Genomic DNA, 23,057 nt, shown 5'->3' with positions numbered 1-23,057 from the left:
GAATGAAATCGTGTCTTTTTTGGAGCATCTGCACAACACTGCATGTGATCTCCTTTTAAATTTCAAGGCAATTGAAATTTTGAGAGGTTGGCTGTACTCACCAGACCTCGCTGGGCTAACTGCCTCACAGAGTAAACCGTAAGGTTTTGTCATCACTAATTTCCAATGGTAGGCCTGATTCAGCCTCTAACTTACAGTGCCCTCCAACTTTCAGCAGCCCGCCGAGTGGCGCACCTGATTGCATTTTCCTCTCCTCCTTCTCCTTGTGCCCCTACAGCCCCGAAGGAGGTGCAAGATCCTCAGCGAAGGACGGGCTGCAGCACCTTGCTGGGCTCCTGGCTGCTGGCTCCCACTGGGTTTCAAGGCTACAGAAACCAGGAGATTTGGTATTTTGGAGAGGTAGGATACTGTGCTGCCCACCACGACTGTGGTTCCTGGTATCTGCTGAGTTTGAGGCTGAACATTGCCTCGGGATGCTGTGGCCTCCCAGCACTGCCAAGGGCCATTCCAAATGTGCATGCCTGAGCCCTTGGCCCTGCATCACAGGTTACTTAACATCACTCTTCCCAGTAAATTTTACTGGGATCCAAACGTCTTTATTCATTGGTGGTTTGTCTGGGTTATTTTCAAATATAATAATTTTATAGATTAAAACTGTATAGGAAACCATTTTTGGAAACTATCTTATTTGAAATGGATACAATTAGGAATTATTTTCATGTAGTGGAGAGACGGACAACACACATGAAGACGCACCAAATGGGTAACGCTTGGTAAAGTTTATTTGAGTAAGAGGGCTCGTAAGGTGAGCAAGCAAACAATTTATCGGTAAATACAAATCTGATTTGTCTGTTGTGTTGAAATACTCCATGCTAATTTGATTATAGTAGCTTCCTAAATTACTGTCTTCTCTCAGTAGCTGCTCATTGTCCCACATGTCTCATTTTGATAGACGACTTTTCCTTTCACTATAACGTAGTTGATCAATGCTTCATGTCCCCCAAACTGGTAAATCAAGTGCTCCCACCTAAAAAGATTACAAGATGTTTAAGAATATCCAGACTTGCATAAAAGCAGGTCACATACCTAGTATACCTGGCAATTATAAAAGATTTGCTTGAACCATGGGAAAACACTGTACCATGTCTACATGTTGATCACTTGTTGTGTGAATACAGTGAGTTAATGTACAAATCAGTAGCGAATTCCTTCCGCAAAATAAATAGGTATTATCTGTAGATAATTTGTAATTAGGCAAGGATCATTTGTAATATTAACCCCAAAAGCCTTACGCTTTATTTTCCACTGGAGTGATTAAGGAGCATGAAAGTAGGTCTAAAACACTAGCAGTGTCCCTTTTTTCAGATGAAAATAACTTCTAAAGCATGAGGAATTCAGTAACCTCTCCACTGTCCAAACATGATGAAAAACAAAGTCCCTTATGTTCAATCACATTTCAAATGACAATGGAAGAACAAACCTTGATGAGTTTATGATAATAAGATCCCCCTGCTTGCCAGCCTCTATGGAGCCATGCGTGTCCGATTTTCCCAAAGCATAAGCCGCATTAATGGTGGCAGCTACCAGTGCTTCATTCATTGACATCTTCATGTTTACACAGGCCAGATGCATCACCATAGGCTAGTAGGCAAGTTAAGTGGAAAATGGGAGTTACCAGTAAAACAAACAAAGCTGTTGATGCCTGAAATCCCCAAGTACTTTCCTCCCTCCTTGTGCAACAGAAGTTGTCCTGTGTAATGTAAATCTTGCCAACTCCAGAATGAGAACTCAGAAATCAAGAACTTTGAGAGCCATTTTATAAGCCTCTCAGTGCATATGAAGAATAGAACCCCTTCTGGTTTCAAGAATTTCTGGCAAAAACGACCATCACACATAAATAAGCACGAGCAGTTGTTTAAGCAGGGCATACAGCTCTCTTTGCGGATATGAAGACTGTCTTAAGCGTGCAAGATCTATACACAAGTTGTCCTAGTAAGAGATTTCATAATTTTGTGGTGTCATAAGTATTGGGAATAGCTTACCATTGAAAAACAGTACGCATTAGGATTAAAGTCACTGCCAAGAGCAACTATAACTCCTTCTTCTAACATTTTTCTAGCTTGAGGTTGCTTCAGTCTAGTGGGAAAAAGACACTTGTCAGTACAATTCACTTAGTTATTGTATGATGATTTACAAGAGCAAAAGTCATCACTTGGTTTGGCTACATTCATGCATTCAGTTACACTAATCCTTTTTGGAGACGAGAGCCCGAATTCTCCCCTTGGCTCCCTACCTATCAACCTACAGACAGCATAAAAGGGAATTGTGATCCACTGCTTTTGCAGTAACAGCATGTGGCAGCAGCCAGTACCAAGCCTCAGGCTCCAGGCCACTGAAATTCTGGTATCTACCCAGACCTCAGCCACTTAAGGATTTACAAGGTGAAAATCTTCATTTCTCAAAAAAGTGATTTTCTGGTCCTTATAGCTTCAAAGACAGGCTCCCAAATATGAGAAGTGGCACAAGCAATGCAATAGTCCCTTCCTGATTCTGTTGGCAATTCGAAATAGTAAGTTGAGGCTGCAAATTTAATTTTTATATATTAGAGGATTTTCTCACTCAGCGATGTTAATGCAAAAAATATCTTCAATAACTTCAATATATGGAATAGCCATTTCAGAATTGTTCAGCCATTGGATTGATCTGAGTAGGTGTTTGCAAGGGTGGGCACTAGGAAATACACTCTCTAAGAAGTTTTAGCCATAGTTGCTGTAAGGCCAATAGCGCCAAACGTCGTGTCGAAAAATAAACCAGTGTAACAATAGAAATGAAACATTAGAGCAACTGCTGCTCAAAAAGTAGTCTTAAAAGCACTGCAGTTAACAGAAAAGAACAATAAATGAAATCTCAGTGAAGTGCTTGCATTTGATATAAGACAATCCTCTCCCTATAGAAGCCTCTTAGCAGATTTATGAGAAAATACCGCCTGTTCGTGCCCAACACAATGCTCCGGGAGTTAACTGTGTTTAAAAAGATTTGTCCGAAGAGCCGTTCCCCATCCTCACTTGTCTTTCCAGCCTCTGCATCCCCTGCTGTGCTCTGCTGCCAGACTCCTTAGCGTACTGCAGGCAGTGCTTAGCCAAGGCCAAAATGAGAGTGTTCCTACCATTAAGCAACTCTCCAGCCCAGCTCTGGTCATCACGTGAAGCCCCGAACCACTACTGCGTTTCTTAAAACCAGGGGATAGCGTAGGGGCAGGACCTCCCGAGGTCTGAGCTCTCGTAAGGGGTGTGGAAGGAGCTGAGGGAGGCCAGCACAGCATGTACCACATCATCTCATAGGAACTTCTCATGCATTGCACATCTCATACTCTTTTATCCGGTATCTCATTCATGGCTTCTTCATTTTTAGACTGGGAGGCCTGTGTTCAGTAGACAGTGCACCGGACACTGCAACAAATAAGGCTGCATTTTCTATGGCTCGTTATTATCCCCGTCTTAGGCTTATCCTGAGTTTATAAACTTTCCACCCCAGAGTCTCTGGAGGAATACGTGAGTTACAGCCGCAGCCTTCTGCAGAGGTGGCTGCATCTCTGTTGTTTCCTTTACCTCCCTGCCTGGGATCAGTTTGCTGGACCACACGTCCTCCCCGAGATCTGTATTTTGGCAGTGCATGTAGTTGCAATCAGCCAGCGGTTCAAAAGCACGGGCGCAGGACACGAACACCTAACCACAAATAGAAACACGAGCACGGACATGGAAGTGAGCTCAGGTGGCGAAGGCACAAGCCTCGATGCCTCGGAAAGCAGGCTGTTGAAAATAAACCAAAATCAGCTCAAGGATCTTCTCTTCACAGGAGGGAAGGTGTTAGTGGGTCACGGTCCTCATCATCTAATTAATTGGCTTATTTTTGGTATTAGGGATAAGCAGGTGAGCCATCTATGCTTATCTGTAATACCTGCATATGGAAAATAGTGTTCTTAAAGGAGATTCTGCTCAGTGTTGCCTAGGTAAAATCAGATGAGATTTTTAAAATGTTATCTACAGTCTTTCAGCTCTTTTGATAACCAAAGGATCCATTTGCCAGCAAAACCTTCTGCAAGAGAGCAAATACATATACTGCAGATATAATTTGCCTGAAAAGAAGCCAACTCAGTTTTCAAAGTCTAAATGGATTAAAGAAAACCAGTCCGGTTTTCTTCTTAAATGAATGCCTGATTATTACCTTAGCCTGTCATAAGGGTTAAATTCCAGTGTTGACTGAACCACTCCAAATCTACTGTGAGACTTCTGTGAAGTAGGCTATCGCCTCATTTTTGAGGATTGCCACCAGAAACAAGACATAAGGAGGCTCATTCAGCTCTTTGTATTTGTGATTGTCTTCACTGATCCGGTCTGATCTTTAAGGCATAGATACAAGCTTACACTTTTACATTAAAAGACCCTAAAACCACAAACATGAGTTTGCTGTTACAAAAGTTTTCCTCCGATCTAGTGCCCTTACCTTAGCATGTAGGCAGTTGTTGGTAAAAGGACAGCGGCGCACTTAGCTCTTGCCATCGCCGTGATACCTTCATCGCTAACTTCTTCCAGGTGGCTGATAGCCCGGGCTCCTAGTTCAGCTCCAAGCTAAGCAGATTTTCAAGAAAATTACTCACCGTTCTCAATTAATTCAGTAAAGCAATATTGTTTGCAAATGCCTGGAGGAGACAATTTACTACTAATGTAAAATTTACTAACAGAAAAATCATAAAGAAAGCTTGAAAGAGCAAACGGAATACAGAGACAAAATATTTCCTAATTTACTGCAGGAAAAGTTGATCACAAAAAGGTAACCATCCACTGAGTGGAAGCGTACCTTCAGCGGTGTTTTTAACAGACTAACATGCAAACTATGCGACAGCTATGGATAAAACCTTTATCAACTCCTGTTCACAAAGTATCCGGCAGAAAATGGTTGATAAAACTGACACTGGTTGCAGAACTAGTAGCGCAACTGCTGCCTTCAATGGCGAAGCGCCAAAAAGGCTCTTATGATTCATCAAGTTTTGGGGTTTTGGGGGGTTTTGGTTTTTTTTATATATATACAGCAGATAATAACTTGAGCGGACTCCACAGGAAGGAAAGAATGTTTAAATGATGGTGAAATATGGTCTCAGAGTGACTCTCTTTATCAAGATATTTGGGAGCCTATTCTTGACTAAACCACCCCTCTGAGTGTGCTCACATCACATCTGACTCCTTGCTGCTAACAGGACATTCAAGGAAAAAAGATTTTTCAAGTCGCATAGAAACCATGTTTTTGTCATTCTTAGGTTCACAGATATCCACCTTCCCCATCTGTATCCCATGCGGAAGATAAGCAAAGTCAATGTTTGATTAAGCAGCGCACGTTAGTCCCAGAGGTCAAGGCTTCCTCCCATGTCCTGAACTCCAAAGCTGCACAAGGGCTGCGCTTTCTACCGTCTGATAGAAACAGGTGTCTATGAATGGTCTATTTTATAAAGTCTTAGGAAAGAAAACCTCGGTTTTGAAAACTGCAGTTCTTTTAAAGATTCAGCTCTCGCAAGAGCAAAAATGGCTTAACTGGATGTTAAGAAAGACGTACCTCAGCGGATTTCATCGGATGCAGCTCATCACCATGAAAGTTAATCTGTAACCCTATATCTTTTCCAGCTTGAAGAATTCTCCTAGTAGACTCCAGATCAAAGACTCCCTTCTCACAGAACACATCTATATTGTTAACATGTATTTCACCACTTAGTTGGAGTTCTTTCAGTTTAGGGAGATGGTTATTGATAATGTCATCTGTAGCTTCAGTAGCAGTTTTCCCTCTAATGAAAAGAAAATGTTATGGAGCTGTAAGCTTAACATCCCTGAAGTCTGGCAAACATTCAAATCATACATGCAATTACTAGGTTATTTAGAAAATGATGCAAATACAAATAATTTAAAAACCCTTCAGCTTAAAAAATTTAAAACTACCGTACTTCATGTACTCTCAAACAAGAGTTACTTTCCACTCAGAGAATATTAGATTGTATTACTATATATATTTTTATAAGGTTGGTGTTGTGGATACTAACCAAGGTACGGGATATTTTAAAATGAATTCTTCTGCTTTCCTATTCACATATTCTGACCTCCTTATACCTTATCCTAAAACACAACTATTCCAAATATGTAAATTATTATTTAAATATGCTGAATGGTTTTAATGCAATATTTTTATGCAAGTATCAAAGCTCAAAGGGGATGTGAAGCACAAATCATTATTTTAAATTTGCCTCTCCTCCTTTTATATCATTCAGAATGACAGCTAGAAAACTGTTTCTAAATCAGAGGGGCCTCCCGAGGTTCAATTTACGAAAGTCAGAACCATTTATGAACTCCCCATTACACAAAGATAACCCAGGAGAGATCAATAAATGCCTCTGAAAGAGTGAATAATCCCCAAATATGCGGTTGAGTTAGTATTTTGCAATTTCAAGATCTAAAGATAAGTGACGTACTGCAGCTAAACGTCTGTGACATCTCAATCCTCATTTCAGGCACTGTAAGGCGCGCACGGACCGGCCTTATACAAGTGCCAGGGGTGGGTGAGTTGGGAGCTTTACTGTGGCAGTAAATTCAAGAAGCCAAATTCTGCTCTGATTTACAGACAGGCTGTGCAGTTATAAAGCAGCGCAGAACCCGGGTTACGGCCCTTCTTTGGTTCCCCTCTCGCCGAAGGGTGGGGTTGCTCAGGCTTTTACCATGCCAAACCTTCTCCTTTTTCTTCTCTTACTCAGCAGCCTTCGGAGGAGTTTGGGCTGAAAGATTAGGACCAGAGCCAAGACAAAACAGAGGGAAACACAAGTCTTTGTTTCAATTTGGGGGGGGACATAATGCCCAAGAATACAAAACTGCCGTTGTTTTAATGTAAGAGACTTCTGCTCAGGAAATCACTTTGAAAATTCTTCCTAAAGATGAAAAGGGCCCAGTGAATCCTTGCCAATCAAAAAAAACCCAAACAAAACCAACTTAGAATCACACATCCCCAAAATCATTAATTTGATTCAAAATGCTGACTAGCGGGATAAGAGATCAGTTATTTCTTTGCCTCCCTGCTGTGAGCTTTTTAGGTTCAATTCCTAAAGAACTGGACATACTCCGAGTCTGGAAGTTCCAAGGCTGGAAACACTTTTTAAAAGCAATGGATGGGAAGAAGGATCACTATAAACAGAGCAACCTTATTTTTCTCTAGGATGGCTCAGGCTAAAGTAGCCTGCGCTGTTTGGCACACACTTCAGTGAGTACTGAGTATTACCAACGCACTGTTTCATAATCCCACAGAATAATTGTGTTTGTAAGGACCTCTGGAGCTCATCTGATCCTTGCCCTGGTGCAGAGCAGGGTCAATGTGAATCATGTGTCAATGGTGCCTTCTGGAAGCAGAAAATCAGACTGAATTACTGTAACCTAGAATCATGAACAGATACACGAAGCAAGTTCTCAACATCTGCCCAAAGCTAATTTCCAGGTGGGAAAAAAGAATAACCAGCGCTGGCAAGTCTGGAGGTAGGCTTCTCTTAAGACTCCACATATTGAAGCTTTACAAGACATGCTACGTATTGCAAGACTTGGCAACGTGGAAGAGTTGACACCTTTATCGATTAAATGAACTTCCTGGTGACGCTTCTGCTCTAAGAGGTCAGACTTGCAATAGTGAATTAAGCCAAGTGTAAGAAGCAAGCAAATGGCTTAGCAAGAACTTCACAAAGCTCCTCGGGAGCAGCCACGTGGGGATCTAAGCAGCGTTTTCCATGAGCAAGCATAACATTGCTTTCTTGTTTCCCATTAAATAGAATGATTTTAAATTGATTCAATGTTAGCAGATTGGTGGTAACAAATTTGCACGACTATGATCATTCCAAAACCTTCAGAAGATTATTAGACTTCTAATGGCTATCTAGTCAAGAGTTGCCATTAAGTACCTACAACAAAAAAAAAAAGTGCATTACATTTTTAGACCTACATAAATCGAGAAGATTTAAATAAAAACAGTTAAATCGATCTTACTCTTTTGTTTGTATGATTTATGCAGTTTTATGGAACATAATGCTGAAAGAAAACTGGCATGAGCTTAAGTGACTTGGAAGATGTCTGTTTAACAGCTTCTAGAATCCACCAAATCATCATCACATTTGCATAAATAATATCAAAGAGCAATTCCCAGCCCCAGGCCTGCGGACAACATGTTCCCCTTGAGATCCTCCACTGTTACTGAAGCTGCAGGAAATTCAGAGTTTAAAATTGGAGCTCAACAAAGCGGGATGCTTCCCTCAGCACGTTACTGGCCCAGATGTTCAGGAGCCAGCCAAAGGCTCTGAACATCGGGCCTTGGATCAGGGAAGAAGTGCAGAATTCCTCCTGGTCAAAATAAAAAACTGGGGCAGAGACTAAATTTGAAGGGTAGCAAAAAAATCAGCCAAAATATTCTAGGCGTGAACATCTGAATGAAGAGAGAAGAGGATTCAGGAAGAACCAAACTGGAAAATACAGATAATTCAGTATTCCCTTCAAGAAACTTCCTCAAATCCCCATCGACCTTTTCTCCTTATTTAAAACACAATATCCTCACTCCCTGTATTTTGTTATGGTTGACATGCATCAGTGGGGAGAGAACTGTGCAGAGAGTGAGACAGTATACCTGTCTTTCCAACACAAAAGATTTGATATATTTGTAAAAATACTGGAAATTATTTCATTAGTTTACAGAAATGCTTGAAATATTTTAGTGGGAAAGACTACCAGGTTTTGACTGAAATCCTCCCAAGGCTTTTTAGGGGAAGAGGAAAGGAAGGGCTAAGAAACATATATAGTTTGGCATAAAACTTCCAATTATATTTTACAGTTAAGTCCTCCAAACTTTAGTATAATTACGTGAAAGAAATATTTGGTGTTTTCAGCAGATTTTAGTTACTTTTTTCTTAACCATCTTCCAGTTACTGAAGATGATCCAGGATGCTTTTTGAGTAACTACATTAACGAAAGATAATTTCCCACCCTGCTCCAAATACAGGGTAATTAGAATGCAAATAAATGTATTCGGGTCATGTTTTCTTGAATGTTGGAAAAGGTAGATTTTTTTAGTTTGGGGTTTGTTTTTTTTTTTAATGAACATCTCTTGAAGATTGCCAAAGTATCCCCGTGATGCTAAGCCTGCCTCCATCTTACACGCCTTGTTTTGCAGCAGCCTGCTGCTTGGTCTTGTCAAAATATATGGTTCACATACACCCACCTAGCTAAAACTCCTCATTAATTCTTTCGTACAATGAAATCTAGTAACTTGAAGATGTTATTTTCATCATAGAGAAAAAAATGTCAAAGTGAGAAAGGCTGGCTTGTTATGGTAAGTCTAGTAGAGCCATCAAAACAGTTGTGATTAAGCACCTTTACTTTAATCCTCTACCTATAAGACGGATGCAGTTCTTCATTCATGGAAGCATAATTAAGCTTTGTTTACTGAGGTATATGAGGATTAAATACAGTATTTTTAAAAGCTCATGGCAGAGACTAAGCTTGAAGGGTAGCAGCAAGCTTATGTTGGTATTCAGTAGCCAGTAAATAATGCTTCCGTGTCTTCCTTCAAATTAAAATTTAGGAAAGCCTGCTGTAAATACTGGCTATTGTTTCAAATATGTTCTATTTTTGGAGGGCTGGGCAGAAGAAACCTTTCTGAAAACAGCAGCCAAATTTCTATACAAAGCAGTAATACTTAACAAGGGCAAGAAAAACCAAGTCATATTACTTCGGCACAGAATGAGCTCCGCAGTACGTTGAAGAAATGCCAATATCCATCGATTGCTTAGCGCGTTCGATCACCCTGAGCATTTTAAGCTCCGTTTCTAAGTTTAAGCCATATCCACTCTTGCACTCAACCAACGTAGATCCTGCTCTGCGCATGCGTTCGAGCCGGTGTTTGAAAGTATTGAACAGCTCTTCTTCTGTGGCCTTCCGAGTGTGTTCCACAGTAAAATGTATTCCTCCCCCAGCCTGGTGGATCTCCATATAGGACGCACCTGCCAACTTGGGGAAAAAAGAAAACAAAAACCAACCCCGCCATACAGTTAGCCATTAAATGTGCATTTTCTGTCCAAGGGATTCTGGAAAGCGCCTTGAGGTCTCTTTGCAGTGAGAGAAAAAAGGACAGGCGGAAAAAATCCCCATTCATTCTTCCTCCCTCCCCCTCCTCTTCTCCCTCCCCTCTACTGAAGTGAAGAAATTATATAAGAAGCAACATAAAGAGAATTATTCTGAAGATTTGCTTCCCCCTGAGCCCAGGAGGAAAACCTATCTCTAGCTCAAAAATTCATTTATATGGAAAAAGAGAAAGAAAAATCCAAGATTTAGGTGGTAATAGCAGGCAGCACTCCTGTATTGCCTCAATTAGTGCAAAAATGTGTCAAGGCTGGCTGCAAAGGCTGCAGCTACACTCCTCTCTCAGCCTACCAGTACTCAAAAATCATCCCTCCCTCCTCCCTCAGTTAGATTATCTGACAGAAATTATATATTTTTCTACAGATGAAAAATGGGAGTCGCTAGAAAGTAGCAATAGTTATGCATAAAAAAGAGGAAGAAAAATCCAGCTCTGTATGTCATTACCTTCATTGCAAACTCATGTACCCTATCACCAGCCCACACCGGGTGCGTGTGTGCATCTACCAGGCCTAAAGAAAACAAAGTAAATGTACACTGGAGTTACTTCACTCTGTAAGAGAAAAGGTTATGAGCGTGCAAGCAGATTAAATGGGCAGCAGAAGCTCCCCTATAAAGTCTCTATTGGTTAGAGAAAAAGAAAAATCCAACCAGCCACAAATCTAGGATTTTCTTCAAAGGCTATTAATTTTCTTTCAATTTTTTTAGGTGTGACTCCTTATCCAAAATGTCTCTAGGTAAATGCATCAGTTGCTGAGTTTTTTCATGTTGCTTTGATGACGTTTTCAAACCGTGGAAGAAATTATAAATGACAAACTTTGAAAGAGTTCATTAGACCGTAAGTCTGTGTTCTTTAAAAAAAAGGCAAACTGCTTAGGCTGGGCTTAGTATGCTGGCACTTACTCTAGCAATAGTCCATTTACTCCACTTTTTCTGCACGCTGTCAAACCAACACTCCTGAATGCCCAAGGCCATTGCAAACAAAACAGAGGTCTAACAGCTCGTGTGCTAACACCACTTGCAAAGTTTAACACGCAATAGTCTTGCCCGGGTTTATTTTTTTGTCAGGTAAAGTTGCAGAGTATGTGACTTAAAATCCTGCGCTGCCCTTTCGCCTCCAACCGGCTGTGGGCAGGACGGAGGGACTGAGCTCCGCGCTGGGCAGCTGGTGGGTGGAAACGGTACAGAAAATAGAGGTGAATCTGAAAAGTCACTCGGCGGGCCAGCTACGTTACCGTTGCGATCTATGAAACAGAGGAGCAGATGTAAGACGAACCAAGAGCTCCACCATGAAGCCCCAAAAAACATCCCGAGTGCTGCAATTTTCCTCTTGCAGCTCTCCCCATGAGGAAGCTACGATGCTCTGCCCCTCAACACAAGACGTTGTCAAACCAGTACTGAACTCAGGGGAAAAAGGACGGAGGGATGTTTAATACACGCTCACCTCGTCTCTAAGCTCTTGCTGCCATTTGGCATTGTATCGTTATGAAAAAACACACCTACCTGGTAACACACACTTCCCGGAGCAGTCAATTACTTTTTCAAACGTTGCTCCTGAAAACTGATTGCGAATAACATCTGCCCGGCCCACGGCTTTGATACAACCATCTCTGCAAACGACAGACAACGAACAAACGAAGCGTGAGCCCGTTGAAAAGCGAAGTGGTCCCCGTCAGAGCTCCCGGAGCACCACCAGGGACCGTCGGCCGGAATGAAGATGCACACGGGAGGTGGTGAGCTAATCTGACAGATGCGCAGAAAACAGCAGGGTAATGCCATGCGTTTCAAGTTTTGCCGTAACACTCATCACGTCCTCTGCTTAGAGCCCTCAGGATGAAACCATGGCGCTCTTTCGTTCTAACTCCTGCTAGACAACATTATTTTTCTCTGGTGGATCAGCAGAGGTACATCATTCCTCCAACGCGTATCTGCAGGTCGCTCTTCCCCTCGCCAAACCCAAACTGTCATCGCCAGCCTCGGCTACCCGGACCTGAATCATACCCTTGGAAGCCATAGGGATGAATCTCTTTGGGGCTCATCTTCCATTCAACAGTGATTTTCTCCCGGTGGAGCTCAAGGATGGTGCCGGGAATCCTACACCACGCATGGACCTCCACCTCCACGAGAGGAGCTTCCCGGGGCGCACGCGGCACCACTGCCCTTTCAGCCTTGTCTTTCTCCGGCTTTTTGCAAGCCACTGGAATAGTCACCGGGAATCATCACGGGTACCTCACCAAAGGTACCTCTGTGCTACACGGCTGAGTTTTTAAGCAGCGAATAGCGGTTGGAGCATTTAGAAATGGGAGAGGCGTAATTATGTACGTTCATTATTGACGACCGTTTCGTTAATTGCAGAAATTACTCCTAGGATGGCTATTAGTTCACGTCGGTTCCCCTAGAAACGCGGCAGAGGCAGCAGTGGTGCTCAGCACCAGGCTGGAATTTCTCTTCACGAGCAGTGGAAGCCCGACCGCGGCGCGACAAAGGCCGTCACCACTATATGAGCTGAAATTATCGAAATGACGGGGGCCCTTTTTGATGCCAGCAGCGACCCCCCCACCCAACCCCGTCCCCCTTCACTCACAGCCCCACCACCACGCTGGCGTCCCTCAGCACGGTCAGACCGGCGGCACCGTCCCGTAGCAGATACTCCTCGCCCCGGCCGCAGACCAGCACCAGTTGCTGAGCGTTCTCCAGCAGGAGACGGTGCCGGCCCGCCATGGCAGAGGGCAGCGAGGCAAATGGCGGGCGGTGAAGGGGGGGGGAGAGCGGCCGCCCTTGGGGTCAAAGTCCCCAGGCCTGACGTTGACCCTAATCCCAACCCCGATCCTGCCCGGGGCTGGTCTTTGCTCAGCCAATTCCCAACGGAGGGTGAAGACACGAGGGGTGGGAGGCAAAACCAGGGATGGGGCGGACGGGGATGAGGATGGTCACGGCCACCCGCCTCACCCGTGCCACGTTCGGCACGTGGGGGAAATTTGGGCTGAAAAAGATACAGGGCTTTAAGGGCGCTGTTCCTGATGAGGTCCGGGGTGATGTGACAACATCCATACACCACGCCGGTTTACGATAAACTTCAAAGCAGCCGTTTTGCCGGGTGGGGATTCCCGGAGCCCTCTGTCTGCACTGCACTACCTGGAGATTTCCCTTTAGCCAAGAAAACAGCCGCTTCTGAACTGGGAGCATTGGTCTGCTCACCCCCCTGCTCCCCAGCATCCATCACCTCACCAGTGTCCGTCACCTCGCCAGCATCCCAGCACCAGCCCCTCGGGGACCGTAACACCTCTCACCGCACCAGATATTCAGGCAGACCTTAATTTATCCAGGCAGATATTTATCCAAGTCGGCGATCGAATGGTTTTGTGCAATTCTGCTGCCCCCTACAGAATTAAGGAAGGAAGAATCAGGGAGCAAATATTTACTCTCAAACGTGGATTTTTGGTTTTCTGCTCTCTTCAAACATTCGTAGCGTGCATAGGGCTCCAGTAATTCCCAGCTGGAAAATGGAGTGTCTTTCTAAATAAGTGGTCCCTCAAACACCTTTCTGGTGGTGGGAAACTTCTTTAGACACCTTCTCTTCTTTTGGAAAGTGGATCAATTTAAAATTCTTGTAACACACTTGCGTGCCTATACATATTCCTGTACAGCAGAAACAGATGGATAAGGTAGCTCTTTGAATAAGCATTTCTGCTCAAGTCTCGTTTGCAAATCAGGCAAGGCATGCAGGTAAAATGCAGTATTTTGCACTTAATAACAAACCTGAAAAGTGAATAAAACTATGATAGCGTCAGGTGTTATCTTGTGATACCGCTCCACTGGCTCAACACTGCACCACGACATAATCTTCATCTTCCTCCTCAACATTCTCTCCCACTTGGCATGCAGAAGATTGACAGGAGAGGTAATAGGTGATGCTTTACTGCTTCCAGGAGTTCCTGCTGCTGACTTTGGCTTTCCCTGGCAGTATTGCGGTATGTTTGAAAGCAGAAATTAAAGAGGAACCTTGCAACAGCGTGATAGCAAGGGCAGAAGGACACTCCATGGTGGGGGGGATGCTTAAGCAGCGGCGGTGGGGTGAGAGCCGCTGTGTCAGGAACGAAACGCAGCACGCCGTGGTGGAGCCTGGCACTCGCCGGAGCGGTCCTGCCAATAAAAGCAGCGGGGAGAAGATGATTTAGCCGGAGCAGGAGGGAGCAGCCCCCACTCGCACGCAGTTTCTCTGTGCGAGGTGGGATGGCAGGCAGATAAAGAGGTCTAGAACAAACAGCTTCGCTGTAGCGCTGTCTTACAGCAGGGTGAGTACCGCAAAGTCATCTTCCTCGTATTCACTAATATTTTAGGGTGTATATGTTCAATGAGCAGTTCTTTCTGCCCTTGAGAGGACCACCAGTGAACGTTAAAGTCCCCCCCCCGTATTTGCACTTCCCCACGTTTAATTGCCTGCCTGGCCATCGGGTGCTTCTGTGAGCAAGGGCTGGAAGTCCAACAGAAACTGGCCCGAATGCTTCTTACGATTATGTTTCTCACATCTACACATTTTTTGCCTTTTGTCTCTTTCAGCAATTCCAGAAAGAATTTCAAAGAGCAAAGGTGATACTGCAGCTCTCTTTCTGGTGATCCAATCTCAGATTCCAGCTACTTGTAACATTAGTTTTGGTAAAAGGGGGGAAAAAAGGAAAGATCAGTTCTGTGTAAAGCTTTACACCTGCAAGAACTGTGTTGTTACACTCTTAAGGATAAAAATCAGTTCGGTGCACTAGGTTTTTTCCAAGAACCAGCAGCAGATCCTGATTTAAATCCTCAGAATAGGTGAAGATTTTGTGCTTAGTAAGACAGGAGTGTATTTCATTCCCAGACTTCTATTCTGCTTGCAGAAAACATACAGCTGTGCTTCTGTAGTTGTATATGCCCTGGTTCTTTTCCTGTGAAGATTTTTCTCTGTAACAGATCAGCCTGTGAAGCAAAAGGTCAATCCACTGCAAAGTCACTGGTTGCTGACATGCTGTGCCTGATGTATTTTTAAGAATACTGCCCAGAAAGGTAAATGCAGAAGCGGTTTCTAGGTTGCGTCCTCAGGGAAGACTTGAGTTTGATACAAAAAGTACAGATTCTAAATGTTGGGTTGTATTTTAAAAATGTTGGCAGAATTCATTGGCTGTAAACAGAGGACGGTAGGGTGCTGCAGGAACCCTGCCTAAATTCCTTAAACTTAGAGACTTTAAATCCCAACCTTAATGTTTCAGTGAAAGTGCTTTTTGAAAATAATTTTTAAATGTAGTATCTTCAATAGTATGATAATAATTTATTTTTCTGCAAAATTTTATAGGTGTTGATAAAAGCAAACAAAAGAAGATAACTCCTTTCACAGTAAAAAATGGAAAGCCAGCTCTTTACAGAGCTGGTCGATCTTTGCCTGCTGAAAAGGTGTGTGTTCCTAAAACAGCTTGAGGATAATATCCTACGCTCATTTTATTTATGTTATCACTGGGTGTTTTAAGTTCCTTGAGTTTGTCAGTTTGGGTTGGAAAATAACTCATTTCACCAAAAAATTAAACAAAGTAAGGTAGCAGAAAGAATAGAGAGGAAAAAAAAAAAACCAAAACAGCAAAAGTAGAGAATCCTCCCTCTGTTCCCAGGTTCCGTCTTAATTTCTCTCACAAATTCCATAACCCCCGGTGATGGGGGGGACCTTTTGGGGGAACACCACAGTCCGCCCTGGGGCACCTAATTCGGCAGGAGTGGTTCTCTCCGAGCGTAGCGTCACCTTTCCAACCTATGCGCCTTGGTTTCCTTTTGACAAAAACTGCCGCTGAGGTAAAACGGGGAGCTTGCGTGCACCCCTGTCCCGTCGGGAGCGAGGACGTGGACACATCCAGACCCAGGAACTGGTACCACTCCAGCATCTGGCCTTACGGCCAAAGCTCGTCATTCTTTGCGGTCAGTGATCTGTGCAAGACAGAGTTCGCAGCATGTTGTCTCTTAGCAACGATAAGAATTTAGGGTCTTCTCAGCTAGGTCGCGTACTTTTTTTTGGCTGCTCTTAGGAATGGGAAGGTTTCCAAGTCAAAACTAAACAGCAAACAAACCTGTACGTAAATGAGTGACACAAAAAATAAGCTCAAAACCACATGCATTGTGTGTTTCGAGTCTTGCTACGTGTCTTTCTCGGCTTTTTTGTGACTTTGTAACTCCTTACCGTATTTAGGAAGTAGTTTTGCAGGGTATAATCTTTTGCTGATGGGAGTGTACTACTACTTTGGCTCCGATTTCTTTTATCCCATAAACCATTTGAACAACTTAAACACATGAAGGCATTTTATTTTTTTTAGTTACTTTATATACCTTATATTTCAAAAGTAAAACCACAAGCCCTTTTATTTATATCTTTAATACATACATAATGTAAGAGAATGGTTGCAATTCTTCTGACGTTTGGACTTGCTCCAGAAGAAAGGAAAAAATCTGTTGGTATCCATGTTGCTACCTCTGCACCAGCCAAGGACCAGCTCCAATTAGACTGATGTGTTCAGAGTACCTTACCTTCATCTGCATTGCAATTCTTTTCACACCAATTAGGACCAAAATCTGAATTAAGCACATGTGTAAGTCTTTGTCTAACCTCACCTGCACAGGTTCTCCCATGGAGATGAATGGAACACGTTGTGGTAGCAAAGCTAAACAAACAACATGCGTCCATCTTCACAGTGTGTCGGCGTAAGAACCAAGATTAGTTATGAAGTTGTCCGGCAAAGTACTATTTAGTCACTGTGTTCGATGCCTGATGCTATGCAAAAATACAAGCATCTTTCTGAGTTTGAAGTCTAATGAATGTACCTGTCAAAAAAGCATTTTTGCTTTTGCAAAATATAAGTCCACTTGTCTCTCCTATTATTCATCTTAGCCTAGATTTTTGTAGAATTTTGATTTTTTTCATTTAGATACAGGTTTTAAGGCCACGGTCTTTATTTAGAGCGCTGCCCCTCCACAGAAAGCTACTGATTTTACTGGGCCTTTTAGAAACACAGCAGTCTGCAGAGATTTGTTTCTTTCCACAGTTTGTCCTTCAGGGGACAATGAAAAAAAAGTTGGAACCATATCCACCTTTAAAAGGACTGCTAGACTTTGTGATAAACTATCCTTTTTCTTCCTATCTGTACACTACAGCTACTACAGTCTGCTGCTACTAAAGAAACCTTGAATTTTAGTATGAAAACGAATGGATGAAAGCCAGAGCGCTCACAGGGTCCTACCACATTTGGTGGCCAGGTAGCGGAGCCGAGATCTGTATACAGTGATTTCTGTGGGGTCTTTTACTGGTAAATAAGCAGCACTAGCTGAGTTTTTGTGGAATTGCACTCATGACCAATTTGTCCCCGAGATTTCCACTTTAAATAGCTGAAAACACTGACGGTTTTCTATAGGTGACAAACAATACTGTTTAACCTGAAAGATAAACTCCTTTGTGAATATGCTGAGGTATGAGATTGAGTTTGCAGGTGTCCTTCGTGTCGATACCTTATTTCAGAAGCCTTTGCATCGAACCGCTGCTGGTGGTGATGCACAGAGAAGGGACCGGTGCGGAGCTGGCGCTGAGCTCCCTGCAGTGCTGCCAGGAGGCCGGTGGTAGGACCCCAGTCGCCCTCCGCTTTGAGTGGTTTACTCAAAGCTCATACCCAGCGCTTTGTGGAGGCATTTAAAGCTAAGATGGGAAGCTGGCGATAATGCTGGCTTTATTCCCGAATTAGTTTGCCATCACATAGCTCCTCTCCAAACCAAGGAAGCCAATGACACAACCTGTGGCATGCTGCAAGGCTTCCGGAAAACCTCTTTTTTTCCATATCATCTCAGGCTTCAGTGCAATGTGCCTGTACAAATCCTGTCAGGGAAGGGGCTGGAGCCTGCAAAGAGCAGAGAAGGGTCCCTTCCTCTCCCTTTTCCACCCTATGACCATGCCGAAGGCAGGCCAGGACCACAGCAGAGGACCAAAGGGACTTTTACCTTTTGTGAAGCTCCACGATTGAGATCACAGCAGGATAAAGGAGGAGTTCTATTTTCCCCACGCGTAAAACAGGGATAATACTTCTGTATCAGCAATCACTGACGAGAGAAGGGCAAAGTAATACAATAGTTGTAATTTACGTTCACGAAACGTACCTCCAGCTGTCTGGGTTCTGGTTTGCAGCACGCCTCTCCGCGCCACATCTTACGGGCAGCAATTGTTGGCTCCCTCAGAGCCTCTAACAGGGAGTCTCGGACTGGCAGCACTGACAAAGCAACAGCCCATCTTAGGAAATGCTGGTAGGTAAGGGACATGCAGTTATTAACCCCAGTGTTTAAGAGTAAACATTTGAAAACATGGTTATTGTGTTCCTGCCAAAACTCTTAACATTCCAAATGCCTGATAACAAAGAGAGACTTTATTTTTATGACAGGGACTGGGAAGGTACACTTCCATTTTGCAGTGTGTTGTCTTCAGTCTATTAATGCCATTGAAGTCTATGGGCATTTACAGCTGCCAAGAGGCTTTTCTTTGCACAGATATTAGCTACAAAGTCAATACAAATTTGTCCTTCCTTAATAAGGACTGTACAGCCACACTTCCAAGATTCGTGACCCAAAGCAAAATATTTCTTAGAGACACTGCGGTATAGCGGATCTCCACATCCCACCTGCAGTGAAGCCTTCACAACTATTTCCAAATAGTTTATGAACAGGTTTGAAGATAGAGTGTATTTAAATAGTAACTACATGCATACCGTAAACTTTATAGACTGCCCTATTTTCCTGTGTTTCAGATGGGAAGATAACTGGTATTTTGTTCACAGCCTTCAGCCATTAAAGCAGAAAAGACAGCTAAGAATGAGGTTCCTGCAAATACTGAAGATGACTTAATTTTTCACTTAGAGGTGAAACTTGGTTTCTATTGAAAGAAGGCTACAAAGCCTTACAGCTGCATCCTCTTAGTCAACCAATTCAGAGCTGAAGGAATCATTACGGAATCAGCAGCAGCCTGCAGTTCGCACACCAGGGTATTTTTTTATAAGTTCTTCTGCTGCTCATTCCGCAGCCCGTATTATCATCGTTATGGAAAGAAAAGGCAAGTCCTGCAGCTCCTTCAGTCTACTCAGTGATGCAGCTTAGAATGACACAAGAAAGTCACATACACGTGACAAAACATTCCTCACCTTCTATTATATGTTAGTCTGCATTCCATATAACTACCTGACAGCAGAGTACTGACACTGATGCTAAACTGAACTACCCCGCAAATGAACCATCTATTTTCTTTTGGAGTACACAACTTTGAAGATCTAGTTTATTCCAGGAATCACTTGAATTCAGGTATTTCCCTTGACAGTAATGGCATTCGTGGACACTGGTAATACTTAAAAGTTGGGTGTGTGTGTTTGTTTTTAAATATTCACTTCTCATTCTAATATTTTCAATTTTAAATTTAAATAGTTGCCTATTCCTCCAGCATTAGTTTTTTTTGGATGCCAACAAAAAACAGGAAACCTTTCCAAGAGTTAACTTTCCCCATATTGAAATACAATTGAAAAAAGTAAACACATTATTACAAAATTATGGAAAAACAAAACAAAGAAAAAAAAAGTTTATTTCCAGCTATACAAAACACCTATTCCCTCATTTCTCCATCTTCTTCCTCTTCTTCCACACCTCTGATGTACAAAACATTATTGCACCTGTAAAGAGAAACAAAGCATTCCCTTAACTGTAAGTATTTTAATTTTCCGCCCCTTATACGCACTACTTTAAGCATTTTCCTCCCTGAGTGTAGCCTGGCAACAGCCAAACGCCACATAACAAAATTGCTGCTGTTAACCTCGTACAGCTTTCCACAAAGTTCGTCACAACTACAAAAACACCGAGTTTATAAAAGCAGTAACTGGCTGACAAGGCTGTATGAGAGATCTTTACTCTTGGGTTAACAGTTATGGTCAAGTTTAATTTCCAAGCATGCAAAACGCTTTCAGAAGCAAAACACTAAGATGCTCTACTAGTGCCAAGAGATTGATATACAGTAGTCTGGAAAACTAAGGTATTTAGTTACCTGAAAAAGAGATCATTAATGCTTCTTTACGAACATTTTCAAAATTCATTTTTCCGCCCCTCAGAAGGGATCTAGTAGCCTTCACACAGGACTTACACCAACACTTAGCATCCCAGTTAGACAAAACCCGCAAGTTTCAGCGTGAGTGACAAGATTTACGGCCGCTGCCACAAATATCTCGATTACCTTATCAAAACTTCACCCAGGTGTCCGGACAGCGCACCGTCTATGTACTCCTCTGTGTTCGCAAGCTTGAAAAGAAGAACCGGCACAACTCGGGAGTGATTTTAAGGCAAAAAAAAAAGCAAACGCTTCGCAACGCAGATGGCGGGTTTACCCCGCGGCCCACCCCCCCCCCCCCCAGCAACAGGGCCGGGCCCGGCGACCCCGCTCCCTCCACCGACCCCTCAGAACCCCCCCAACAGACCCTCCCGGCGGGGGTCTTACCCCCTCCCCTCACACCTCACCTGCATGTTCATGTACCCGTCGACGGAGACGAGGTAACCCTTGTACTCCATCCCCCACTTCAGCTTCACCATCACCGGTTTCCCCGTCAGCCCGTTGAGGAAGGGTTTGGGGTTGAGGGGCAGGCTCTGCCGGGGGAGAACAAACGGGTCAGACCCTTCCCGCCCCTCACCGCCGCCTCAGGGCCGTTAACGGCTCCCCATAACGCCCCCTCCCCCCCCCGCCCTCACCATGGCGACGGGACGGCGGCGGCCCGCGCGAGAAACTCCTCGTGCGCGCAGCGGGAAAACGGGCGGTCCGACCGCTCGTCCGCTTCCACTTCCGGGGAGAGCGCCGCTACCTCCTCTGACCCCGCGCCGCACTCGTGATAGGCTGAAGCGGGGCTGCCCCATTGGCTAGGCCTCTCTCATTGGTCGGGTTGAGCGCCCTCCTCTCTTTACCAACCAATCGGCGGCGACCTGAGGCGCGCCGGGGCTGCTGGGCGCCGCCATGTTGTGGCGGGCGGCGTTTCTCTCCTCACCTCAGGCCTTTCCCTGCGCACCTCAGACCTTTCCCTCCTCGCAGGCACCCGGGGGCCGGTTTTACCCCCCCTCCAGGCCGGCAACAACCTCATTTAGCCTTGAAAGTCGGACGCCTGGAGCAGCAGCTGCCCTCCCGGCCGGGAGTGGAGGCACCGCTCCTGTGCAGTCGGGGGGGGGGTGTGGGGTGTGCGCGGGTGGGACCGTGTCCCTTCCCACCAGGGTGTTGCTTACTTTTCACCTCGGGATTTACCGGCTCTGAGGACCGTGTCCGGCTCAGCAGCAGTTAAGCCTGTCTTGTGTTTCCTTCTCTTTCCGTGCAGGTCGATCTCCACGAGGTGGCGGTGGCTCGTCACGGGAGGCTTCGGGCAAACTCCCCTCCTGTTTACCTGCCGGCATCCATCCGTGGTTAAGAATGAATTTGCGGACCAGTACTTTTTCGTTACTCCACACGCATAGATAGAAAAGCTTGGAGGTTATGAGACGCGTAAGCGATGTCTTTGCCAGTGCGCGAGTGCTCTACTCGAGCTCATTTGGCTCCCAGGTGAAGACGTTGCCAGAGCTTTTCTTGGCTGTAGCGAGCAATCAGCCTGTTCACACCCATGAACGGCCGTCCTGCTCTAGCTATAATTTGTGATGCAACATTTGACAGGCAAATATGTTGAACCAGTGTTTGTACTGTTTACTGGTTTGTCACATCTACACTAATGTCCTCTACTACTCTATCTCTGAAGTCATCAAGTGCTGCAATGTGTATTTATGTTCCTGCATACAGCATATTCCCTTCATCTTCAATGTATTGGGTGCTGAATGTGGAAAACATACATTCAGGAACTAACCTTTCTGTAACAGAACTATTACAATTTTTTTTGTGCACCTTACCTCCCAAAGGTCAGTCTAGTGCCTTAGTGTTGAAAGTAAAACCATCGTCACCTGCTTACAGCTGAGTGTTTAATGCTGTTGACTCAACAACCTGTCTTCCCCAGATCCAGACTGTCCTCACTCACAGTGGTTGTGATACCTTTGTGGATGCATAGGAATGAATAAGAGTTGGAATTGTAATTGTTTTTAACTGGTTTGTATCAAAAGTGCACTCAGATACTTGCTTCCATGATCATTAGAAATGAGTGTGATTTTTCTTTCAGGGTGTATTGGATGGGCAACAAGAACATCAAAATTATGCTAAGAGTCTTTCTGGTAGCAAGACTAACTGTGGGCCAGCTGAAAGAGTAACTAAGTTATAAGATTTCTGTGAGGAAGTCTGTGTTGAGGCTATGTAGGAAAAGCGTGAACACACAGGAAATGGTGTGTATATAGCAAAATTTTTCATGCCACTTGAAATAGCTGATTTCAAGTGATAACGTGGCAGAATGCAATGAGCTTAGAGTGTCTGGGATAAAGTCATACTGTGGGAGTAATTTCTGCGCTTCTCTGACAATTGCCAAGGATAAATCTGTATATCTGTGACTGGCAATATAACAGCTTTGGTATGTTATTTGTAAACAGCACTTCTTATTTTTATATATTGAACCAATTTTGATCACAACGTCTCCTACTCATGTTGGGAAAACTTTTTGTGTACCAAGAAATACAGGAGCAATTACGTTCTGCTTTTAATACACTCTGTTCCTCTGACAGATGAGTAAATATTCCAGCCCTGTTGTTATAAAGTTATCAAAACCCAGAAGAATTTCCCAGGGTCGTAGATATCAGCGTAGAAGTCAGAGAGCTGGAGTGCCTGACTTCTGGTTTCACAATCGGTGCATGAATTCACGCGTCAGTAATCTCATCAGCTGTAGACTG

At 44.0% G+C, this 23,057-nt stretch overlaps 2 protein-coding genes across 2 annotated transcripts; both read right to left on the bottom strand.

Moving 5' to 3' along the window:
• Window positions 1-764: 764 nt before the first annotated feature.
• On the bottom strand, window positions 765-12,937 carry AMDHD1 (amidohydrolase domain containing 1). The gene is made up of 9 exons (XM_049792183.1): window positions 12,784-12,937; window positions 11,703-11,809; window positions 10,647-10,711; window positions 9,793-10,070; window positions 5,608-5,833; window positions 4,504-4,628; window positions 2,043-2,136; window positions 1,481-1,641; window positions 765-1,027 (listed from the first exon to the last, which is right to left on the bottom strand). Exons 1-9 carry the CDS (start codon window positions 12,918-12,920, stop codon window positions 913-915), a joined length of 1,308 nt encoding a protein of 435 aa, XP_049648140.1. The 5' UTR covers window positions 12,921-12,937; the 3' UTR covers window positions 765-912.
• A 6,844-nt stretch (window positions 12,938-19,781) lies between these two features.
• On the bottom strand, window positions 19,782-21,073 carry SNRPF (small nuclear ribonucleoprotein polypeptide F). The gene is made up of 4 exons (XM_049792181.1): window positions 20,967-21,073; window positions 20,739-20,864; window positions 20,458-20,522; window positions 19,782-19,903 (listed from the first exon to the last, which is right to left on the bottom strand). The coding sequence occupies exons 1-4, from the start codon at window positions 20,967-20,969 to the stop codon at window positions 19,837-19,839; spliced, it is 261 nt and encodes an 86-aa protein (XP_049648138.1). The 5' UTR covers window positions 20,970-21,073; the 3' UTR covers window positions 19,782-19,836.
• Window positions 21,074-23,057: the final 1,984 nt, after the last annotated feature.

Source organism: Accipiter gentilis, chromosome 34 (assembly GCF_929443795.1).
Source record: "Accipiter gentilis chromosome 34, bAccGen1.1, whole genome shotgun sequence".
Taxonomy (NCBI): Eukaryota; Metazoa; Chordata; class Aves; order Accipitriformes; family Accipitridae; genus Astur; species Astur gentilis.
This window is presented reverse-complemented; position numbering and strand designations above follow the sequence as displayed.